At 37.5% G+C, this 15,229-nt stretch overlaps 1 protein-coding gene across 2 annotated transcripts; it reads left to right on the plus strand.

The window, feature by feature from the left end:
* The first annotated feature begins 343 nt into the window (after positions 1 to 343).
* Positions 344 to 14,860, plus strand: dnajc16 (DnaJ (Hsp40) homolog, subfamily C, member 16). 2 transcript variants are annotated; one of them, XM_079802892.1, is made up of 15 exons: positions 344 to 405; positions 956 to 1,150; positions 1,250 to 1,316; positions 1,401 to 1,719; positions 1,812 to 1,996; positions 2,082 to 2,186; positions 2,275 to 2,433; positions 5,423 to 5,553; positions 5,633 to 5,810; positions 7,527 to 7,709; positions 8,052 to 8,128; positions 8,229 to 8,309; positions 8,393 to 8,482; positions 9,083 to 9,256; positions 13,744 to 14,860. In XM_079802892.1, exons 2-15 carry the CDS (start codon positions 975 to 977, stop codon positions 14,150 to 14,152), a joined length of 2,334 nt encoding a protein of 777 aa, XP_079659018.1. In that variant the 5' UTR covers positions 344 to 405; positions 956 to 974; the 3' UTR covers positions 14,153 to 14,860. The 2 variants fall into 2 exon arrangements, with proteins under 2 accessions (XP_079659018.1, XP_079659019.1); XM_079802893.1 differs by having other exon boundaries at positions 9,086 to 9,256.
* Positions 14,861 to 15,229: the final 369 nt, after the last annotated feature.

Consider the following 15,229-nt stretch of genomic DNA (forward strand, 5'->3'; position numbering starts at 1 on the left):
CCTCTCGTTTTGATGTCATATTTGTGATAAAAGCATGAGCTAGCCTGGCTAACAGGCTAGCTAAGGATGTTGCTCATTCGTCAGATGTCTTTTTAACCGCATTCTCTGCTTTATTATTACCCCACATCGCGTTTAATTGGTTATTTTCTTTTACCTTTGATTGAGATTTATGTCGCGTTTTCTGTAAGAGTCTAAACGCGACTGCAGCATGTGTCACTGACATCCATTAGAAACTTCTGTATAGCCTACTGCATGACAGGCTTCGGTATTTTCAATGGAAATATTTGATTTTTATATTTTAATACGCATGTTATTTTGTATATGTTTGTTTGGGATGTAGCAGACGAAGGCAGTTCGATCATAACACAATGAAGACCAAACATGAAATGAAAAACAGACTCATAAGTAATCATGAATATTTTTTATTCATATGTGTTATATTAATATTATTTACATAATTGTATAGAATGTATTGTGTATTAGCTTTCAGTTTTATATTTTCAGGTAGACTAGGTAAGTATTTTTTTTTAAAGAATTTATTTTAATTTTAGTACTTATATTTAAACGTATTTATTTCAATTAGTTGTCAATTAAGGCAACATTTTTTTTATTTAAGTTTTATTTTATATTATTTTAGCTTTATTTCAAATACCAAAAATTATTTTATTTTAGTCAACAATTACAATGGATATGTAATTCCTTCATTTTTTGTACATTTATTTATCTACCCTTCACATTTTGTTGTATTTATTTAAATATTTTGGACAAATTCACGAATAAATATTTAATGTTTATTTATCTATTCGCCCCTCGTTTGTTGTTTATTAGAAATGTATTTTTGCATTTGTCTTTATTTTACATTTATTTATTCATTATTATTTTTTATATTAAAATACCTTTTTTAATATACATTTCATACTTCAGTATTTTCTCCATAATGTCATTATTCTGATAGTCTCCAGGCAGCAGAACAAATGGTCATGATGAGGATGGGGGTGGTATTGCTCTCTGTGATGATGATCTACATGCTCCTGATGGATGCTGTGGTGGAAAGCACTGCAGAATTTGATCCATATAAGGTTCTTGGTGTCACCAGAAGTGCAAGCCAAGCAGAAATTAAGAAAGTATACAAACGCCTGGCCAAAGAATGGTGAGCGCAATTTTTTGTAGATTGTAATACTTATACAGTAATTTCATGATGTCTAAATAAGAATGGTACACCATGGACATCTTTCATTTCTATTGTCAGGCATCCTGATAAAAACAAAAATCCTGAAGCAGAAGACATGTTCATCAAGATTACAAAGTCTTATGAGGTACTGTAGCTCATATAGACTCGGAACAGATTACATGTCCTCGGAAGTAATGCTTGCTGGTGTTAACTTCATTTTACTCCATAGATCTTGACAAACGAGGAGAAAAGAGCCAGCTACGATCGCTATGGACAAACAGATTACGCACATCCGTATGGTCGCGGCCATTACGGTTACCGCCACTTTTACTTTGACGAGTCTTTCTTCCACTTTCCCTTCAACAATAAGGGGGGCCGGGACTTTGCTGACAGCAAGTACACGTTGCACTTTAACCAGTATGTCAATGAAGTTGTGCCTGACAGCTTCAAGAGGCCTTACCTGATCAAGATCACCTCAGATTGGTGCTTTAGCTGCATCCATATCGAGCCAGTCTGGAAAGAAACAGTGCAAGAATTGGAAACTCTGGGTGAGAGATTTTCTAGAAAAGTCAATTAGACTTAAAATGAAGTTAAGTTGATTTCCTCCAAGTAAATGTTTTTTTTTTCTTCTCATTTCTAGGGATTGGAATCGGTGTGGTTGATGTTGGTTACGAGCGGCGTTTATCAAATCACCTGGGCGCACATCAGACTCCGTCCATTCTTGGTGTTGTCAACGGAAAAGTGGCTTTCTTTCATTACGCTGTTGTTAAGGGCCACTTGATGCAGTTCGTAGAGGATTTGCTGCCACAGAGACTAGTCGAAAAGGTTAGTGAACATCATCATTCACTAATGTCTGCATTCATTTATATCTTCTTCTGGTCTCAAACGTCTCATTCATGGATGTCTGTAGGTTACAGACAAGAACAACCAAGAGTTTCTGAAGAGCTGGCATGAGCTGAACAAGCCACATGTTCTCCTGTTTGACCAAGTGCCTTCGGTTCCTCTGCTTTATAAGGTACAGTTGGTTAGTAACCTTGAGAATTGGCAATTCACCTTCCAGTACAGTACCCCAATGACTGATCGTTTTCATTACTTTCCAATAGCTAACAGCGTTTGCCCATAAGGATTACGTGCAGTTTGGATATGTGGATCAAGGTCTTTCTGAGACCGCTGACCTTCTCAGAAAATTCAATATTAACACTTATGCGCCAACCATGCTTGTCTTCAAAGAGGACGTGGAGAAGCCTGCAGACATTATACAGGTAGACCTGTTCCCTTGACTTTTGTAGGTCATATTGATTGAATGAAGTTACTGGCAAAAATCAACAAATATAGTTGATGGTTTCACCTGTTTATGTTCAGGTTAAGTTGTGCTAGTTTTGAACATTCTTTGGTTTATTTTGTATTGAACCATTTTTACTTGGTAGGGTTGCACCAGCCATTCGGAAGTTCTTACCGAAATTGGAACGTAAAGTCCACACTAACAGCTTAGTAACTACTAGCTAGTTTGTTATTAACTCTGTCTGTACTTTATTCAGCTGCACCATTTGTTCTTGTAGTTAGTGGGTCGTAAGCTCTCTAGTAGCACATAGTCGCATATGACGTTTACCCTCAATGATCCAATAACAGCCGTCAAATACATAGTTATGTGGAAATCTCGTGAATTTCAGTTAATCCTTGATTCTAACATTTTTGCCTCCCACAACTAACGTTAAAAATAAGTTTCCATTAAAATACAATACTACTTGATCATGGGTAACTTAATAGGTATTTTTATATTGTGGCAGGAGAAAGAGAGTGTGATGAAATTACCCCAGAGGGGCCTTTACCGAGTGACAAGATTTAAATTAGTGTAAATGTCCAAGGTGCTGGAAAGCTGGTGTATTAGCATTGAAGAGTGCAGGAGTGAATGTGTGGCAACTTTCTGGAGAATTGCAGTCTGGGTTCCTTAATAATTACTGGAGCCTACAGGAGAAAATAACTAGAGAAAGTGTTAGTCTTGGGAGATCTAGCCTCCTCTAAGATTCTTTCTGTTGTGCTTATATCCTCTTCTCCTGATGGCTCATATTCCCAGATTCCGCCTACTGGCAATTGGATCCGTTTCCATTACAATGCTGATGAGTGCTTGGGTAGCTCGCCATAATATGTAAATAACATTCAGAAACTGTGTTTGAATTTAATAAGGAGGATTAATAATCAGCATTATCGTATATGTCTAAAGGATTGAAGTCTGTCAGGTAAAACAAGAGCTTATTGATCCAGTTCAGTCCGTCTGCTATTTTATTCCAACCATTACTCCTGGTCGGAGGCTTTCGTGAATACACTGCCCCGCAAAAAAAAGGTCACTGTTTGGATTTAAATAGGCAAATGATCGGATCATTATTGCAGTGATTATTGATCAAGATCTTGACCAAACATGTATGCGCCTCTGAGTCCAGACCTTCAATTCATTGAAAGTCTTTGGGATCAACCAAAATTGATGCACCTCTTGATGGAAATAAATGTTGTGATGTTATTTCCATCAAGAGGTGCATACATTTTTGGTCAAGCTCTTGTATTGACAATGCAAGAGTCCAGCACTCTGTAAAGTCTCCTCCAGCACATCCCAAAGACTTTCAATGAATTGAAGGTCTGGACTCTGAGGTGCCAATTCATGTGTGAAAATGATTCTTCATGCTCCCTACCAACCATTCTTTCACTATCTGAGCTTGCTGAATCTTGACATTATCATCCTGGAATATGGCCATGATGTGTCTTCCTACATGGTTGTTTAAGAAATGAAAAGCTACACACATCATCAATTAGGATTAGAAGAACTGTAGCCAAACATATAACATGCTAGAAACATAATAATCACTGCAATCATAGATTCTTAAACATTAGCTTATTTAAATCCAAGCAGCAACATTCTTTTTGGCCGGGCAGTGTATTTAGTTTATATGCAGAGTTGAGTTTCAACTAAGTTTAATGGTGCAACGCAAAAATATTGAGTAGCGCTTGCTTGGGTTGTAACTTAGTGCCCCTTCACATCAAAACTAGGCTACCTGGATCCTGGTCCTAGAAGGTTGTAGTCCTGAAACAACATTCATATCAACTAATTAGGTTGGGGCTTCAGCGCATCTTGCTTCCCTCTGATTTTAGAGATTCTAAATGGTTAATATTGGTTTTAAAGTGCCCCTATTATGGTTTTTCGAATATTCCCTTTCATGCAGTGTGTAATATCGCTGTCTGTGAATGTAAATATTCCTCAAAGTTGTAAAGTCGAAAGTGCACAATAAATAAGAATCAATTCTGAACCGCCTATACGAGTCGTTTGAAAAGCCTATATTATGATAATTATTGATGTATATATTTTCTACCAGGTGTTCAAAATACGTAGTTTTGTGTTTTATATTGTGCAAGTTTCCGGCTAACTCACGTTATTACTGTCTTACTGAAATACTCCAAATCAGCTGTGGGCCACTATTACCTAAAATTTTGTCTATTAATGTAGATTGGGTGGCGTTCATACTATTTTGAGTAAAGATAAAGGATGTAGCAAGATTTGTTTTACAAATGTTTATGTTACATCAGTCATTAACATCAGTGCTTGGCTAACGCATGCGCTGTTATTGATACAGTTCCTGCATGTGCACTGCAATAAATAATAAATATACACATGGGTTTGTTGATGGACATACACTTGTTGCTGATGCTGATGGTGAGGAGTTACAGTTGCAATATCTAATAATGTACCTCAAACTGAGTAGCGCATCTCTGAGAAACGCTCTGCTCAAGTAAAGTCGTCCTTGCGATGAAGGTTCGGGTTGAATAACTAGTTCTTCCAATTGGACACGTGCTCGGATTGATTTGGTAAAATCGACGGCGTCGTTACTGTCTTTAGTGTGTACAATCGCTGAGCTTTAGGAAGTGGAGCTGAAGTTTGTGGTAATGGTTTTAGATTCTGAAACAAGCACTGTAAGCGGTAGACCAATCACAACAGATTCACAAAAATTTGGTGATGTGCAATGTAGATTATGAGAAAATGAAAGTGTTTTTTGACATTTTTTGATGCATGTAAACCTGTTTTAAGAGACCTCCCAAACAAAATGAAGAACCTTTAAAATAGCATAATAGGGGCACTTAAATATGTGTGCTTGACAGAAGGACCAACAAACAATGCCTTGCTTGGAAAATGGTTGTCATATGAGATGTTTGAGAAGATATAAATGTGTTTACCTCTGACTTTCAATTGACTATCTTCCCCCTCAGGCTAAAGTGATGAAGAAGCAGATAATAGAGGAGTTCATCTCCAACAACAGGTTCCTACTGGCCCCTCGTCTGATAAACCAGAAGCTATTTGATGAGCTTTGCCCAGTTAAACAGTTCCATCGACGCAGGAAGTAAGATGGCTGTGTAAAAATCACTAGTTAATCTGATGCAACATGTCTTTTCCAAAGGTCTGCGATGTCTTTTCTACAGATATTGCGTTCTACTCATCACTGGTGAGGAAGATTCCTTCGCCGCAGGAAATGATGCGTTCCTTTCACTGGCCTCTGCAAACACTGTTGATGTATTGCGCTTTGCTTATGTCTACCAGCGACGGCAGCAGCCTCTATGTGATGTTCTTCTAAAGAACAAAGACGGCACACCACCACAGGTAGACCTTATCTTATACATGCAGTTTAACAGGCTTTTGCACCGGAGGAACATTTTCACAGGGTTGCCAACTCTCCCGCATTTGGCGTGATATACACGCTTTCAGTCTCTGTCTCACGGTCCCACTCTGCCCATCTTAATCTCACGCCAAATTGCCAAACCTGCTTTTGATATTAAAAAAATTCTAAGCTTTTACATTTTTTTAAGTTTTAATGCAAAATTCAAACAATAAATAGCGTTTTGGCGCTAATGTGCCATAACAGTTAAAGCCAGAGGCGTTGAAAAAACGAGTTGCGACATGCTCTCATCTCGCGGCGGCGCACACGGTCAACTATTTTTCAACTAAATAAATGTTCTATATTTTAGTTCAATAATATTTATTGAATATTTTGAGGAGTTCTTTTGGTACTAAATACTATTTGTGCAATAATTGTTGTCAATTAATGACCACTTAAAATATTTTTCTTCTAATATTTTTCTTATTTATATTACAATTAGTGTCTCAATTAAGGTTAAAATAGAGAATTCCAATTCAAAGAGGCAAATTAGTAATTTTGTGGCTAGAAAAATAATAATTTTCATTTGTAATGCCATTACCCAGTAGGTGCCTGTATGGCTTTTTAATCAATATACTGTCAGGGTTCTGTCACTTCGGTCTAGTTTACTCTTGGTTTGTGACAGAGCCCTGACACTCCTGTATTGTTTGTCTTGCCTCGTGTGAGCGCGCGGCTTTGAGCATGCTCAAGCTGCGTGCTCTTCTGTCCTTGTGTTTTGTGTGCGGGGCGTGGTGTTCGGATCCCAGCACTTCGGTCTAGTTTGGGTTTCAGTTTTGTGTTGGGATTCGGACATTCATGCTCCGCGTGTTTGTTTTGTCCTGTGAGCGTTTGCTCTTCTGTCTGTGTGTTCTGTGTAGCACACGGCTCATGTTTTCATCGGCCGTGTGCTTTCATGTTTTGTCTTATGTTGTGTAGCACGTGGTTGGTGTTTTTTCACTGGCTACGTGCTACGTCATGTTGTCATGTTTTGTGTGAACATGCAGCTGATGAGTTCTCATTAGCTGCATGTTCATGTCATGTTTGGTGTGAGCACATGTCTTGTTAAGTGTTTCTTTGTGCCATGTGCTCGTGTCCATTGTCTAACCCCGCCCACCTTGTTTCCTGATTATTGGTTCATTTGCCCCACCTGTCTTCCCTCGTTACCCTCTTTTGTTTGTTCCCTATTTAATCTCCTTGTGTTTGCAGTCCAGTGCGGAATCGTCGTCGAATGTACCTCTTGTTTCCCTGCTCCTGTCATGTCATGTCATGTCATGTCATGTCATGTCATGTCATGTCATGTCATGTCATGTCATGTCATGTCATGTCATGTCATGTCATGTCATGTCATGTCATTAAGCAACAATGTGCATAAGCAATGCTTTTATCGCTTGTTTCTGCTTCGTAATAGTGTCTCCTACCACATAACAGTGAAAACACGGAATGACGGAAAATTCCATCAATTTTCAGAGAAAGAGTTAATTTTGTGATGTAGTTTAGCACTATTCACACTGAATTTTGTACGTTTTACATTGAAAGTTTTCATTGATAATTCATTGAAAATTACCAATCGGTTATTTGGTTATTGGCCTGTTTTCCCATCAAAGTTATCAATAATGGCAAAATCCATAATTAGCCACTGACCACTGAAGTCAGCAGCTTAGACTTTTGTGTGTATTGAGCAGGTGGTGATTCTGGAGAGGCGTAACGAAGCTGGTAAGATCATGTATAAGCCAGTCTTGGGAGGATGGAACGGCAGTAAGGAGGACAAACACAAGCTCCTGGAGGAACTCGAAAGACTGCAGAAGGATCCCTCCATCCTCAACTACGACGCCATTCTGCCAGAGCTCAACAATGAGTTCGCCTCAGTGAGTCTCTCAGGGTTTGCTTTTCATGGAGCGTCTTTAATTGAGAAATTAGCTCTGACCTATATGCATGTTTCACATTAGAGATCTAGATTCAGTGTTGCCAGATTGGGCGGTTTGGAATTTGATTGTGCGGGTAAAAACGGGCTTGGGCGGGTGAACAAAATTTGGGCTGGTTTGGGGTCAGTTTGGCGGTTTTCAAACATCTAAATTGTATAGTCTAATTAAAAACAAAGTCAAGTGTGCATGTACTCCATAAAATCATGACACACACTAGCCCAGCATAGAGTCAGCTGGCAAGTGTCCTACAATAGTTTACATTTTCTACATTTATTTTTCTTTCAGATGTTTTTAATAAGATGGATTTACACGGCATATGACTACTTATCTGAAATTATTGATGACCTCCTTCACAATAACTGGTAAGAGAATAAAACGTCATTTGACAAGCTCTACTATTAATAAAAATATATGAATATTTTTTAATATTTGGATATTTAACGTTCTAATTTTCTTTTGCAGGCGTGAGATGATGCCCCTCATGTCTTTGTTATTCTCTGCACTTTTTATTTTATTCGGCACTGTAGTTATTCAAGCTTTTAGGTGAGATTTATTGCTTTCGTAATTTTGATGCATCTTTAGAAGGGAAATGCAGAGACATTCAACATCGCTGTTTCCATTTTCAGCGACTCAAGTGAGGAAAAACAGCACAAAGTGAAATCAAATGAGACGGCTAAGACAGAGAACGGTTCACCAAACACCTCCAACACATCCAGGTTCTTTTGTATATTATGTATAGTACTTAATCTATTTTAATACGGCACAGTGTATAAGTATCATATTGTTTATTGGAAGATATTAAAGATTTTAGTATCAATATTGGTCAATTTTGGATATTTAATTATGCATGCTAATTTCCCTTATTTTTATATTTAGATTATTTACATAATGGATTCATAATATGTATATTATTATAATTTATTTATATATCATTATTGATATTTACTAACACTGTAAATTGTAATCTTTAGCCGATATGTAAATGTATATAATTTTTTTATACTGTACTCTATGATGTTGTGATGCCTAAAATCACTTGTAGAATTTAAAACAATTGATTTGTCACTTTATTTTATCTAAATGTCAAAAAAGGTTGTATAGTAATAAAAGTATACGTCACCCAATGCAGCAATATAGCATTTACAATTAATTTTATTTTTGTAGTCATTATATTTGGTCTGAATTAATAAAACTAAAATAAGTATAGAGCCATAACACAAACAGAAGTATGTGCTTATAGGCCAGAATTGTTATATTGATGCTTTCCTGCTTTATTTTCTGCTCACATTTTGTTTTTCACTTTACATTCTTTCCAGCAGTCGTCCACCAAAGAAGAACTTTGTGGAGGTGACAGAGTTAACCGACATCACATACACTAGTAACCTGGTGAAGTTGAGGCCGGGTCACGTCAATGTAGTTCTGGTACTTACTGACACCACAAAGAACATCCTGCTCAGCAAGTTTGCCAAGGAAGTCTATTCATTCACAGGGTGAGCCCTCCTTACATGCCATACTTTTGCGGTTACATTGTCTAAAAAAAGATATATAGAATGACAGTGGCGGCTGGTGATGATTATTTTTATTTATTTTATTTTCAAATAAATACAAAGCACTATCAAGATGCATGTTGACTAAATTCAAGCATTTAAGAGAAAACAGTGTCTTCACTTTTATCTTTTTACACATTCATTTCCTACATATAATTGAATGAGGAAAGAAAAAACAAAAGAAAACAGCAACAACAGACTAGCATGTTGACTACTTGAACATACATTTTGCTCTCCTTTCTTTCTGGCCAGCAAATTCCTCAATGACTCTCTGATTAAAGTCAGTCATCTCAGTAGTGTCATGACATTTGCATTGTTCAGTTAGATATTTGAGGTCTCTTATCCCCGTTGTTGTACACAAAACTTCAGTACCGACACTTTGAAATAAAAGACAGGGAAAGCAATAAAGGGCATTGCTAACAACACATCCAGCCAGCCACTTACACATCCAGTCCCTCGCCCATGAAACCGCATGAAACATATTGAAGAACATATAAAATAGTTAACCAATCAAAGCCAGTTTTTATTAAATGCTGAGGCTCTTACTAACAGCCGGCACGTCGTATGAGTAAACTATTTTATTTTTATTTCATTTTTGTATACATGTATATTTCTGGAATTTTGATGGGGGCGGTGCCCCAGCGCCCTCTATTGACCAGCCGCCACTGTAGAATGAGCATGTTTACATGCACACCAATGCGCTGATAACTACCAAAAATCAGTTTATTGAAATAACCTGATTTACCGGTTAACATGCTAATCAATAACCTAGCACTGCAAGGAAACCTTGTTCACAAGACTGTATTAAAATAAAAAGGTTATTCCTCTGTGGTGACGTGAAAACTTAAACATCAATGCATTTGATTTGTTATGCGAGTTGTGATGTTAAAGGGATAGTTCACCCTAAAATGAAAATTCTGTCATTATTTACTCACCCCGATGTCGTTCCAAACCTGGAAGACTTTGGTTCATCTTCAGAACACAAATTAAGATATTTTTTATGAAATCTGGAGTTTTCTGTTCTTCCATTGACAGATATGCAATTACCACTTTGACGCTTCAAAAAGTTCATTAAGAGATCGTAAAATGAATCTATATGAATTGAGCGGGTAGTCAAAATTTTCTGAAGAGACTCGATTGCTTTATTTTAGGGGTGGGCATAGATCATTATTTTTAATCTAGATTAACCTCACTGTAATCTTGGAATTAATGTAGATTAAAATGGCTCATTTGAATTCTGCCAAAGGCATTCAGAATATGTGTGCTCGTAAGTGATCGTTTGTCGTTTTGTAGTTTGAATAATAAATAACTTCTGTCCCTTTAAGACCTGAGGCCCGTTCTTCGTATGTTGCTTATTACATCTGAGATGATTTGACAGATCCCAGATCTTTTAATCGTGATAACTGATCTCAGGCTAATTTGGTTCTTCAAACGAATTTGCGGATTGGATTAAAATATCTGAATTAAATTATCTAAGATTACTGAGCGTTCTTTTTTCCCCTGAAGAGGGCAGATGCATCGATACTCGAAACCACGATCAGCAATGCAGCGATTGGCTGGCGTCAAGACAGCAACGTAATGACATCATATAATTAAAAAGCCACCTGGCAAAAAACTTGACAAAAAAAAAACAAAAAAAACTTGACAAATTACACAAAAAAAAACCCACGAATTTCTGAACCTTTATAAGGAAACAGCCAAACGACCAAACCAACATAAAAGTTATAATAGATAAATGTTTTTTTTTTTTTTAACATGATTACCAATTATTTATATTCACGATTTTAAACAGTATTTGTACACCCTTTACATTTTTATTTCAATGTTGTAATTTAATTTTTTATTCAATTTGAAGCAGATTTGTAACGTGACAGTATTCAAGTGTCTTATGGGTCAAGATCAAATTATCCTCTCTTGCGCTGCATCAAGCCACTCCCATAATATCTGTGATCACTTAATGCACGGCTCAGATTAACTGTACAACATGTGTGTAAACCAATAAAAATAAAATTATATAAAGTAATTATTCCATCACAAATAAATCAATCAATCAAGTCTATAGTATTATACACAACATTATACATTCTCATATACATATACAATATAACATTTTTATATTATTATTATTATTATTTAAAATTTGTATTATTGCCCCTGGTTCAGTAATGAACTCTTGTAATAAAGTAGCAGTGGATGGGACAGATTTTAAGTATCACCTCAAGATGCAATCTAATCCTGTTTACATGAAATAAGCCGCTCCCGAGCAGGTTTAAGTTTACGGACCTGTTACTATGACAGCAAGTCCAGGATGAGCTTCGAAGAACCAAACAATCCGAGATCATGTCAAATCGTCAACAATCAAATCCAGCTAACTGAGTTAGCGTCGTACGAAGAATGGGCCCCTGACGCTCGCATGGATCCCAAACACTGTTCCTGTGAGGAGCTGGTTACGACTGTGTTTACGTTAAAACTCACCAAGATGGGCATTGAGACATTTTTGAGTGTATTTGACCATTAATAAGATGGAAAAAGGAGCTCATTTCTGCACTTGTAAGTCAGAGGCGGCTTTATTATGGTATGTGTGTGTGCGCTTCAGATGAGAGCGCGAAATCTGCGGGAATTAGTAGAATTAACGTTATGTGCAACCCCGCGCGAAATTCAGACCGGTCACACCAACACTAACACGCTGTCATGAAGAAATATCCAGCAGAACACCCATTCGCCAAGTTCAGAGGGTTAACCGGACTGAATGAGAGGAGGCGGGCGTGTGTCAACTCGCTGTCGGTCAGAGAGGAGAGTGCAGCTGATATATCGATACTGTAGAAAATGAGTATTGTATCGTTTCAGATATTTCAGTATCGATACATATCGAAATATGGATATTTTTGACAACGTATGTTGGCATACACACAGGTTCGAAGACTCGTTCTCTCGCCCCCTACAGTGCAATTCGGCTAGGTATACATCCGCGCTAAAATATCAAGGTGAAAGTCATCATAGCTTGCGTAGTATAGACCTAGCTCCCAACCCAACTTTGAGAATAGATTAACAGCGATCATTTTTTTTATCGCCCAATAAGAGTCTCACGTTAACGCAGCACGTTAACGCCGATAACGGCCCACCACTACTTTATTTACATTTATTTTGTAATAAGCATATTAAATATGCTTTATATGATGAAAAGATTGAATTTATGCTTTTATTCGCGTACAACTGAATGTGAACTAACCCTTTAAATAAGGAATAATTGACGACGGGCTGTTGAATTATTAGAAAATAAGGCACACCCGAGGTCTTAATGCAGCCACGACGCAAACATTTCAAATAATTAAATGAACCGGAATCAATTATTCCACTTGTACTACGGTTACCACACTTCAAGACATTGTTCAGATGTTGAATTTCAAGACATTAGCAAGTTTTTGTCCTTTAAACGCTGTTGTGTTTAGGACTAATTTCTTACACATCTCATCCCAAGCCTCCATTGCTAATTCCAAAATGCCATTTTAGAGCTAGTAACAGAGACTTGAGCCACTGATAGCAGATTAATGCAGTTATTAATGCAGTTATGAATGCAGTTAATAGAGAGAGAGAGATTAAGCGTGTGAATGACCTGAGTCCGTCTCTCAACAGTGTTCAGCAGCAGCGTCTCTACCAATAGCGAAACTGTAAGTTTATCTGCTCCAAGAACAGTTTGAGTTTGAGTGTGTAGTGTATGTGTGCGTGTGTTTGATGGGAGAGCAGAGAGAGCAGGAGAAAGAGAGTACCTGTATGTGTACATAATACGTATGTGTAATAATTTGTCATTTTAATCCTATTGTTTACTATATTTATTTGCTTGGTCAGTGTCGTTGTGGGTTTTGGTTCTTTTGCTGTTGTCGGCTGTAGGACCTTTGAAATAACTGAAATCATTTAGCGAAGTGATATGGAGCTGTAATGTGGTCAAGACCTGTCTGGAACTACTTTAGCCGTTCATTTCCCTGAAAATAATTGCACAAGGGAACACCTTAGAACGTTCGTCAACCAATCAGATGCAAGCATTCAACTGTCCGGTAGTATAAAGCATTAAAATTTCTTCTCTCATATTTGAAGTTTCTACATCTGTACCAAAAAAATATATATTTTTGATATAGTTCTCATCAACGTCCGTAAAACAGTCACATATTTGGTATATAAGGACGCTTTCCTGTCACATATCACACACGCGCACTTCAATAAGCTGACAGAGGAACTCAGATTGAGGTGTTTACATGCTGGGCGAAATTGGGGTAATGGAACAAAATCTAGCTGTGTTGATCCGTTTATTCGTAAGCCATTTATGATCTTGCATCGATAAAGGAAACCTGTTCCGCACGCATTGTGGGCTTTTTAAGCATAACTGGTTTAAGAACGTGCATGTAAGCGCTCTCAATGTTTCCTCTTCCTCGCAGGAGTCTGACGCTACACTTCTCCTTCCTAAATGTGGATAAACACAGTGAATGGATGACTGCTGTGCTGGAGTACGCCCAGGACGCCATGCAGATCGACACGGACGAGGACGAGGTGTCCGGCCGCAAAGCGGACTACACGGGTTACGTTCTAGCCCTCAATGGCCATAAGAAATACCTGTGTCTTTTCAAGCCAGTCTACACAGGTGAAGACTTGGATAGCAAGCCGGAAGAGGAAGGAGGAGGTTCCCGATCCAGGAAAGGCATGGCACGCTCCCGATCCACAACTCTTCAGATCCACCACAAACTGGATCGACTCGGGCTCTGGATGGAGCGACTGATGGAAGGGACTCTGCCCCGGTACTACGTCCCAGCGTGGCCCGGTCTGGACAAGATCACTGTCAATAAATAAAGCCTCGTGGAAGCTAATAACCCAGCTGGAGTAGAAGCACCAAAGGCCTCAGCGAAACCAGACTTGATGCTGGTCAGATCGCAGATGATCGTGAGTTACTTAAGTTTAGCAGTGTGGAGGAAAGGAAAATTATCTTGAAAAAGTACTTGAATCGACACGGATGCCGTTACTGACTTCTTGGACATATTTACTTCAGCTGCTCTATGGAGGACTTTACAGTCAGTTTAGGTCTTCTGTATTTATTATTGAGCCAAAAGATTGAGACAGCTAGCCTAGCTTTCAATTTTTTACATTTCAGTTCATGCTGCTAGTTTAAAAAAACGAAATGTAGCATAACAAACATGATCACTGTAGACTTTTTAGTCAGAACTATGTTTACTCATGACAATGCTGTGAATTTTTATGTTTTACAATTTTAAGAGACACTTTCCTTTTTTAATTTCACCCCCTTAATCAAGAAAGTGACTTTTCTGCTTACATTTTACTGTAAGATTTTATACATTAACTTTAGTTAATGCAATAAATGAAATTAAATAACAACAAACAAAACTTTTACAACATTTATTGATAATGGATAGTGTACATTTCTATAGCACATATATAATAACATTTTTATCATGTGAAAATTGAGGTTCATTATTAGTTCTTGATGCCGAATGCATTAACAAAGTAACTAATTGCATTAACTAACGTTAACCTTAAAGTATTAAAGAAAAAAAATTAATTATCAAAAAATTATTTTAGGCAAAATAAAATACTTGGGCTATGTTTAATTTCTATTTATTGGAATTCAAATTGGCTCTTTAAAGGATAAGTTCACTTCAAAATTAAAATGTCCTGATCATTTACTCACCCCCATCTCATCCAATATGTTCATGTCTTTGTTTCTTCAGTCGAAAAGAAGTTTTTTGAGGAAAACATTCCAGGATTTTTCTCCACACAATGGACTTCAATTCACACTTCGCCGCAAGTTTGATTGACAGGCGGTCTGACCAATCACATCGCCGAATCTGCCGTTTTGTCCGACGGTGTGTACTGACGTCTTTCCGTGGTTGAAACAACATTTCTTTTAGTGTT

This window comes from Gobio gobio (assembly GCF_949357685.1).
Source record: "Gobio gobio genome assembly, chromosome: 21".
In the NCBI taxonomy this organism is placed as follows: Eukaryota; Metazoa; Chordata; class Actinopteri; order Cypriniformes; family Gobionidae; genus Gobio; species Gobio gobio.